This window comes from Belonocnema kinseyi, chromosome 1 (assembly GCF_010883055.1).
Source record: "Belonocnema kinseyi isolate 2016_QV_RU_SX_M_011 chromosome 1, B_treatae_v1, whole genome shotgun sequence".
In the NCBI taxonomy this organism is placed as follows: domain Eukaryota; kingdom Metazoa; phylum Arthropoda; class Insecta; order Hymenoptera; family Cynipidae; genus Belonocnema; species Belonocnema kinseyi.
Window position 1 is genome coordinate 27503794 of NC_046657.1, and position 10049 is coordinate 27513842.

At 22.5% G+C, this 10049-nt stretch overlaps 2 protein-coding genes across 2 annotated transcripts in view; one reads left to right on the forward strand and one right to left on the reverse strand.

The window, feature by feature from the left end:
- Window positions 1–7319, reverse strand: part of LOC117166968 — a 25111-nt gene extending 17792 nt beyond the window's left edge. The window contains exons 1-3 of the mRNA XM_033351474.1: window positions 7196–7319; window positions 6584–6822; window positions 3223–3470 (exon numbers count right to left, since the gene is read on the reverse strand). Coding sequence (XP_033207365.1) covers window positions 3223–3470; window positions 6584–6759 — 424 coding nt within the window. The 5' untranslated portion in view covers window positions 6760–6822; window positions 7196–7319. The remainder of the gene's footprint in view (window positions 1–3222; window positions 3471–6583; window positions 6823–7195) is intronic.
- Window positions 7320–9575: 2256 nt separating this feature from the next.
- The window catches only part of LOC117177230, a 4767-nt gene continuing 4293 nt past the window's right edge, over window positions 9576–10049 (forward strand). The window contains exon 1 of the mRNA XM_033367797.1: window positions 9576–9688. The gene's annotated coding sequence lies outside the window, so the exon portion shown is untranslated. The remainder of the gene's footprint in view (window positions 9689–10049) is intronic.

The following is a 10049-nucleotide window of genomic DNA, read 5'->3' on the forward strand; positions in this document are numbered from 1 at the left end:
ATTTGGGAATTTTATTATTCTGGAATTTTATTATTGGGAAATTTTCCAATTCGGGAACTTTATTATTCAAAAATTTTCCTATTCGGGAATTTTATTATCCTGGAATTTTATTATTCGGAAATTTTCCAATTTGGAAATTTTATTATTCTGGAATTTTATTATTGGGAAATTTTCCAATTCGGGAACTTTATTATTCAAAAATTTTCCTAATCGGGAATTTTATTATCCTGGAATTTTATTATTCGGAAATTTTCCAATTTGGGAATTTTATTATTCTGGAATTTTATTATTGGGAAATTTTCCAAGTCGGGAACTTTATTATTCAAAAATTTTCCTAATCGGAAATTTTATTATCCTGGAATTTTATTATTCGGAAGTTTTATTATTCTGGAATTTTATTATTCGGAAACTTTCCAATTCGGGAATGTTATTATTGGGAAATTTTCCAATTCTGGAATTTTATTATTCGGAAACTTTCCAATTCGGGAATTTTATTACTGGGAAATTTTCCAATTCGGGAATTTTATTATTCGGAAACTTTCCAATTCGGGAATTTTATTATTCTGAAATTTTATTATTCGGAAATTTTATTATTCTGGAATTTTATTGTTGGGAAATTTTTCAATTCGGGAATTTTATTATCCTGGAATTTTATTATTCGGAAATTTTCCAATTTGGGAATTTTATTATTGGGAAATTTTCTAATTCGGGAACTTTATTATTCAAAAATTTTCCTATTCGGGAATTTTATTATCCTGGAATTTTATTATACGGAAATTTTCCAATTTGGGAATTTTATTATTCTGAAATTTTATTGTTCGGAAATTTTCCAATTTGGGAATTTTATTATTCGAAAATTTTTCAATTCGGTAATTTTATTATTCTGGAATTTTATTATTGGGAAATTTTCCAATTCGGGATTTTTATTATTCTGGAATTTTATTATTGGGAAATTTTTCAATTCGGGAATTTTATTATCCTGGAATTTTATTATTCGGAAATTTTCCAATTCGGGATTTTTATTATTCTGGAATTTTATTATCCTGGAATTTTATTATTCGGAAATTTTCCAATTTGGGAATTTTATTATTCTGGAATTTTATTATTGGGAAATTTTCCAATTCGGGAACTTTATTATTCAAAAATTTTCCTATTCGTGAATTTTATTATCCTGGAATTTTATTATACGGAAATTTTCCAATTTGGGAATTTTATTATTCTGGAATTTTATTGTTCGGAAATTTTCCAATTTGGGAATTTTATTATTCGAAAATTTTTCAATTCGGTAATTTTATTATTCTGGAATTTTATTATTGGGAAATTTTCCAATTCGGGAATTTTATTATTCAAAAATTTTCCTATTCGGGAATTTTATTATCCTGGAATTTTATTATTCGGAAATTTTCCAATTTGGGAATTTTATTATTCTCGAATTTTATTATTGGGAAATTTTCCAATTCGGGAACTTTATTATTCAAAAATTTTCCTATTCGGAAATTTTATTATCCTGGAATTTTATTATACGGAAATTTTCCAATTTGGGAATTTTATTATTCTGGAATTTTATTGTTCGGAAATTTTCCAATTTGGGAATTTTATTATTCGAAAATTTTTCAATTCGGTAATTTTAGTATTCTGGAATTTTATTATTGGGAAATTTTCCAATTCGGGATTTTTATTAATCTGGAATTTTATTATTGGGGAATTTTATTGTTCGGAAATTTTCCAATTCGGGAATTTTATTATTTGGAAATTTTATTATTCGAAAATTTTTCAATTCGGTAATTTTATTATTCTGGAATGATATTATTGGGAAATTTTCCAATTCGGGAACTTTATTACTCAAAAATTTTCCTAATCGGGAATTTTATTATCCTGGAATTTTATTATTCGGAAATTTTCCCATTTGGGAATTTTATTGTTCGGAAATTTTCCAATTCGGTAATTTTATTATTCTGGAATGATATTATTGGGAAATTTTCCAATTCGGGAATTTTATTTTTCGTGATTTTTCAGTCATCATAATATTAGTATTGATTCTAATATATAATGTCTCCTAAAATCCTGAACAAAATTCCATTTCTTAAAACAATTCACTCGAGATTTTAAAAAAAAAGACTATACATATTTAAATTAAATAATTAATTTTTTTTAATTTGTGAAAGTAACTAATGAGATAAGAAAGAGCATTAAGACATTTTTCACGAGAGAAGGGAAATATATTATTTGTAGTAAAATTAATGTGAATAATATATTGAATTCAATCTAGAAAGTTTCAAATCCCTAACTTTTCAGACAAAAATATTGCATTTTCAACAAGGTAGATGATTTTTGAACCCAATAGCTGAATTTTCAATTAAAAAAAAATTTATTTTTCACACAAAAAAAGACGAATTTTCAACGAAATAATTGAATTTTCAACTAAAAATGATAAATTCTCAATAAAAAAAACCCGCAAATTTTCCACCAAAGTGATAAATTTTTAATTAAAATGATAAATCTTTAATTGGAACATTTGAATTTTCAAAAAAGATGAATTTTCAACTAAAAGAGACAAATTTTGAATCAAATATTAAATTGTTAAATTTTCTTTCAAACATTGAATAGTTAAATTGTTAGTTTTAAAAAATCAATTTTTAACCAAGTAGTTGAATTTTAAATTAAAAATAAGAATTTCAATTAAAATTATGCATCTTCCACTGGAAAAAAGTTGAATTTTAAACTTGAAAAAATGAATTATCAACCAGAAATCGGATGGTTCAATTTTCAGTAAAAAATCTAACTTTCAACAGAAAAAAAAAAAAAAAATTTTCAAATAAAAATTTCAATTTATAACAAAGATTTCTATGAATTCAGAAAATTTCTGATATTTCAAAGATTTTGAAAATATTTAAATGATATTACAAACATTTCAAAAATTTTAAAGATTTAAAATTAATCAATTTTGAGCTTTCTTGTTCTGAACTTTTTTCAATATATTATTATATTTTTTACTCTTGAATGTGATGAAATCAAATTGCTAATTTGAAAAATCATAAACTAAAAGAAAATATAATAAAAAATAATAAAAAATAAATGAATTTATAGTATTTTAAATTAATTCTTCCACATTCTGGGACTATTTTGTTTTGTTTTTTTTTCCTTCAAAATAGTCGAATCACTGTCATTTTTCAACAAACAAAAAAAAAATCAAAAATTGAAGTATTAAATATTCCGACTAACCTTGATGTTGATCGTCTTCTAAAATGATAACAGAATCATTTGCTACCGTTTCGCTGACCTTTATCCGCGAGATCCTGTCCAGAATTTTATTCGATTTTTGAATTCCAGCTGCTTCCGTTGCTGTTTCTCGAGAAGAATCGAGATCATTTTCGTCATTTATAATTATCACACTCTCTCTTTTTCGACTTAACTTTTGCTTTTTATTTGGCTGGATTGGACTTAAATCGTCTCTGATCAATTGTCGTTTGCTACAATTTAATTTACAAAAAAAAAATAGTATTGTTATAACTGATTAAACTTTATATCCCCTCTCACTTAAGATTCTATATTTTTTAATCAATATTTAAAAAATATTTTAATAACTTTATTTTTTAAATATATTATATATAAATAATATATATTTGAATACATTCTAAGGGATCTCGTAATATTTTTAAACCTGGAAATAATAATTTTGACAAAAAAGTTGATTTCCAAATTAAAAATATGAATTTTTCTAACAAAATAAATTAATCTTCAACTGAAAACAAAAAAAAAACTTAAAAGTTTCAACAAAAAGAAAGGAATTTTTAATAATTAATATTAATTTTCTTTAAAAAAGACGAATTTCCAAGAACAAATATTAATTTTCAACTAAAAAGTAACATTTTTAACAAAAAATGGAAGTTAAATTTTCAGATGAAAAATGTATTTTCTATTCCAATTTTGATTGAAAATTTATCTTGTTTAGTTGAAAATTCAAGTATTTTGCTATAATTTCGTATTTTTTGTAGAAACTTAATTTTATTGGTTGCAAATTCAATTTTTTGTTTGAATATTCAACCGCTTAGTTGGAAGCGGCACTACTTTCTTAAAAATTTATTTTTTTCATTGATGATTTTGGTTCCTTTTTTTCCATTGAAAATTAAACTTGTTTGTTAAAAATATATATCGTTAAAATAATTTTTTAGTTGAGAATTAATTTTTTTAAATGAAAATTCAACTATTTCACTTTTTTTTGTTTAAAATTGATATTTTTTAGGTGAAAAATCGTCGTTTTTGGTAGAAATTAAATTTTTTGGTTTCGAAAATCAATCTTTTTTGTTGAAAAATCGTCCTTTTAATATGAAATGTTATTACTATTGGCTACAAAATCTTATTTGGTTAAAAATGTATCTTTTTTTGGTTGCATTCTATTGTTTTTGGTTTAAGAGAAAAATCTTTTTTCATAGAAAGACATTTTTTGTTGAGAATTAATATTTTTCACCATTTTAGTACCATTTTTTTACCATTTTAGTTGAAAATTCATCTTCATATTTATCTTTATTAGTCAAAATTTTGTCTTTGTCGTTAGAAATTAATCTTCTTAGAAAAAAATTCATTTTTTAATTTGAAAATTTTACTATTTTCTTGTATATTCCATCATTTTAGTTTAAAACTAATGTTTTAAATTTAAAATCCCACTATTCTAGAAAGGTTGTGTTGAAATATCAAATATTAAATTTTTCTTTGAGAATTCATATTTTTGGTAGAAAATTTAACTACTTATTTGAAATTGGAACTAATTTGTTAATGATTTTTTTTATTGATGAATCTTTGTTTTAGATTAAAGAAGTTTTTTTAAGTTAAAAATTTGAATACTAAAAAAAACGTGTTGGTTAAAAATTATTTCTTTTTTTTAAATGAAAATATAACTATTCCATTTTTTGTTAAAATTCTAACTTTTTAGTTTAAAGTGAATAGTTTTGTTGGGAAATTCGTTTTTTTTTGGCAAAAAATTAATATTATGCATTAAAAATTCCTTTTTTTTTCTAAAATTTTAAAAGTTTTTTTTTGTACACTTTTTTCAACTGAAAATTAATTTCTTATATTATGTGACTCTGGGTAAAAAATTAATCTCTTTGGTTAAAATTTTTTTTTTTTCATTTGAAGATTAATTTATTAAAGATTTGTATTTTTTAAGGTAAAATGTAATTATTTTGTTAGACAAATATATATTTTTAATTTGGAAATAAACTTTTTTGTAAAAATTCTTATTTTCTGGATGAAAATTCATCTGTTTCATAGAAATTCCGTGAAATATTTCGAAATATTAGGGGATAATTTAGAATATATTTAAAAATATATATTATACATACATATATATATATATATAATATATTTTTAAATATATTATAAAGGATCTCGTAATATTTCGCAGTATTTTACGGAATTTCTATGAAACAGATGTATTTTCAACTTGAAAATAATAATTTTTACGAAAAAGTTGATTTCCAAATTAAAAATATGAATTTTTCTAACAAAATAATTAAATTTTTTATCCTAAAAAATACGAGTTTTAAACAAAATAAATTAATTTTCAACTGAAATCAATGAATTTTAAACCATAAAGATTAATTTTGTACTTTTGAAGTTTCAAAAATAAAAATAATAAAAAAGAATTTGTAATTACTAAGAGTAATTTTCTTGAAAAAGGACGAATTTCCAAGAATAAATATTAATTTTTAACGAAAAATTTACAATTTTAATAAAAAATGGAAGTTAAATTTTCAGATAATAACTTAATTTTTAACCAATAAAATTTTTTTTCCTGAAGGCGAATTTTAACTAAAAAACGTTCTTTAATTTAAAATGAAGATTCATCAATAAAAAAATAAATTTTCAAAAAACTTTCAAAGTTTCTAAAGAAAAAGGAATTTCCAATCCATAAGAACAATATTCTGCAAAAAGACGAATTTCCAACAACAAATATTAATTTTCAACTAAAAAGTTTCAATTTTAATAAAAAATGGAAGTTACATTTTCACATAATATCGTAATTTTGGACCAACAAATTTTTGTTCAGTAGACAAATTTTTAACAAAATTAAACTATTTTGTTAAAAAGATGTAATTTTGGGTTAAAAATTCTACTTTTTAATACAAAATTGATGGTTTTTTAAAATTAAAAATCCATCTGTTTTATTACAAATTTAATATTTCTTTGAAAAAATGCAACTATTTGGAGGATAATTCAATTTTTTTTAAGCCATCCTTTCTGGTTGAAAAAATTCGTATTTCTGGAATGAAAATTCATTTTTTTCGATCTTCAAAACTCACCATTTTCTACATGTTTTTTAAAAGATAAGAATGCATTCTAATTTCAAATTCGGTAACATTATAAACTAATCGGGAATTTTATTATTGATAACTATATTATAATTTTTTATTCTCGAATTTTTTTGTAGAAACGTATATTATTTATTAAGCCGTATTATAAATTATTAAATTTTGAGGTTATGTCTACCCCTAGAAAATCATTAAATTAACAAATTTATTTTTAAAAAAAGGTTAAAATAGTACGTGGCAATGAAAAATAAGAGCTTCAAAAATAAAATTCTTACTTTCTTCTCTGATGGAGAAATCGCAAGGGACTTTCGTAACTTGCAGTTTTCATTTTCTTCAATCTTTTGACCGAATTTTTTTTCACTATTCCAGACCTTCCGGGCACGACTTTTCTGGGCGATTTTTTTTGCGGGGTTTTCTTTGCAGTAGATTTCCTCCTCAGATTTCTTTTCATTATATTTTAAATTTTCCAAATTTCAACAATCTCCGTAACTCCAAAAGTCAACATTAAGTTTTGCTAAAATTTCGTATATTTAAAGATTTCAACTATTATTTTTTCCAAATTTCACGAAAGAGTTTCGGAAAAGAACCGAAATTTTACAACTTAAATGAGATACGTCGAAAACAGGAAGTCACTTTAAAAACACAATAATTTCACAGAATTAAATATTGCAAACAGTTTAGAATAACCATGTTATTAAAAATTAAAGTAAAATCGAGAAATCCCCAAAATTCGGATACATCTTTAATGAATTTGGGATGAATCCTGAAAATCCAAATAACGAAAATGCGAGTCTCAAATTTTGAGGTTATGTTTAGGTTTTAATTTCGATCTTTAATGTGTATCAAGCTGATTTTGTTCGCGAACATATTTTTTTATTAATTTGTACCTTTTCTGATTTCTGAAGCGAATCGTTTTCACAAATTTTATTTTCGCAAATTGTTCCTTTTTTGGGAAAGAAATTAAAGGCGCAATAAATTGGGGGACAAACTTTCACAACATTTCACAGTGAGCTTACCAGCCCTGCCGCTAGGTAGCGCTAACTGTTCCAGCCAAAGTTGCGTGAAAATTCGAATTTGTTGAATGAAAATTAGCTGTTTTTACAGAAATCCATAATAAAAATTGTTAGTTAATTCTTAAAAGAGAGTAGAAGTGTAAGTCATTCAGTTTCAAAAGTAAAAATTTATTTTTTTTAAATACTGGTTTGCTTTTTTCGCGTTATTCTGCATTTCAAAGATTTAATTTGTCAATTAATAAAGATAAAGTTTGAATTAAAAATCAAATGGTTTGATTTTCAACCAAAGAAATGAATTTTTAACTGTCAAGTATAAATTATCAGTTGAAAAATTTAATTTTTAACAAAAAGAATGATACTCTACCAAAAATACGAATTTTCAACTGAAAAAATTCAACTTTTAATCAAAATGAAAGAGCTCACAACCAAACACATACATTTTGAACAAATAAAAATTATTTTTTAACAAAAGGAAGAATTTTCAACAAAAAAAATAATCTCAAGGAAAAAAGAAGCGAATTTTCAACAAAATCGTTAGGTACATTTTTAATCAGAAATTGTATAATTACATTTTCAGTACAAAAAATTACTTACAACAAAGAAGTATTGATTTAACCTAATGTTGTAACTTTCAACGACATTTATAAATTTCTAATAAAAAATATTCTAAAAAATTTAAATACTTTAATATTCAAGTAAAAAAATTAATTCATAAAAAAAACGAATTGTCAACAAATTGGATAAATTTTAATCATATTCAAATAAGGCGAATAATATTTTACCTGCAAAGACGATTTAAAAAAAATACATGATACAAGATAAAAAAAATAAATACATTTCCGACCAATTAAACGAATTTTCAAACAAAAATAATTATTTTCTACCAAAAAAGACGGATTTTCAAAATAAAAATTAATTAATTTTCAACAAAATAGTTAAATTCTCATGCCAAAATAGTACAGTTACATTTTTCGTTAAAAAATAATTTTAAATCGGAAGTAATACTTTTTTCAAAAACATAGTTCAATTTTCAACAAAAGAAATGAATTTAAAAAAATAAATGATTAGTTAAATATTCAATTAAATAATTAATTTTCAATTTAAAAATACGAATTTTTAAAAAAATCGATATATTTTTAATAAAAAATGTAATATTTTAATTTTCAGATAAAAAAAAATTTTGACAAAAAAGTTAAATTTTTAACCAAAAAGGTGAATTCTCAAGCAAAAAGAATAATTTTCTACCAAAAAAAAAGAATTTTCAATTGAAGAAAAAAATACGTTTTCCAACCGAAAATTTAATAATTTACTGAAGTTTTCGGTTAAAAAATTAATTTTCAAAAAAAAAAAAACAACAATTTTTCAACAAAATAATTAAATTTTCAACAAAACAGAGTATCAAACAAAGATTTTTATTTCGAACCAAACAAAGGAATCTTAAAACAAATAATTTCCTACAAAAAATAAGAATTTTCAAATAAAAAAAAATAATTTTGAGGCAAAAATGCGAGTTTTCAAGAAAGTAGTTACATTTTCAACAAAAAAAGGTGCACTTATATTTTGAGTTAAAAAAATTAATTTTCAACAAGAAAAAAAACTAATTTGGAACAAAATGGATAAATTATAAACCAAAAATGCCAATATTTTAATTTTTAATTACGAGAATATTACCATAAAAAAGTTTTTCAACAAAATAATTAAATTTTAAACGAAAACTTAAGTTGTAATTTAAAAAATTACAATGGAAAAGTTTTCAATCACAGAACTGAAATTTTATCAAAAATAGATGAATTTTCAATCAAGAAGAATCTTTTCTTACCAAAAAGGATGTATTTTCAACCATTTTGTTGAATTTTTAACCAAATCAATTTTAAACTTTCATCAAAACCGGTTGAAATCAACCAAAAAATTGTTTATTTCGCGGAACTTTGACCAGAACAGTTAGCGCCACCTAGCTAGTGTGACGCATGCGTCACACCAGCCACTTCATTGGATATTAAACGCAAGCTTTTTTGAAATTATTTATAAAGCATAATCATAAAAGTAACAAAATGTAGTTGTTTGATCACAAAATATACTTTTAAAGTAAAAGATAAAATAATTATTTGATTTTACTTTAAAAATATAATAATGATCAATTTCTCAGTTCAAGGGAAAGAATACCTTTTTATATCATAAATATCTATTCCAAATCATTCTTAATATTGCCAGGTATGGCAGCACTGTTTTGTTTACAAATGTCGTCCTTGTGTTTGTTAAATCAATATATCAATGTAATTTGCCTAACAAAGGATTTATCTGACGACTAAAAGTATTTAATTATTTGATAAATAAATTTCTTGGGATGTAATTTTCCCGCTTTTAAAGGTATTTAATTTTAATTGTACTTTTTAAAATAATTATTAATTGCGTGGGATTTCGTATTTACCCCCATGAGTAAAAGGATAACTAAATAAGAAAATATTGCACAATCTCGGTTTCTTTGAAAGAAATAAGTAAAATATATATTTTTAAAATTTTAAAAAAATGTTCAAGTTTCCTGATTGAAAAATGAATGATAACGTAAACAATGTAAAAAAGTTTTAAAAAGTCCCGGTTTTATACATTAATTAAAATTAGGCAAATAAGTATATATAAAAACAATTTTAAATAAATAAAAATATATTTCGGAAAAAATGTAATATAATTCAAAAACTAAAACTTTGAAAAATCTACTGTTCAAGCAAAA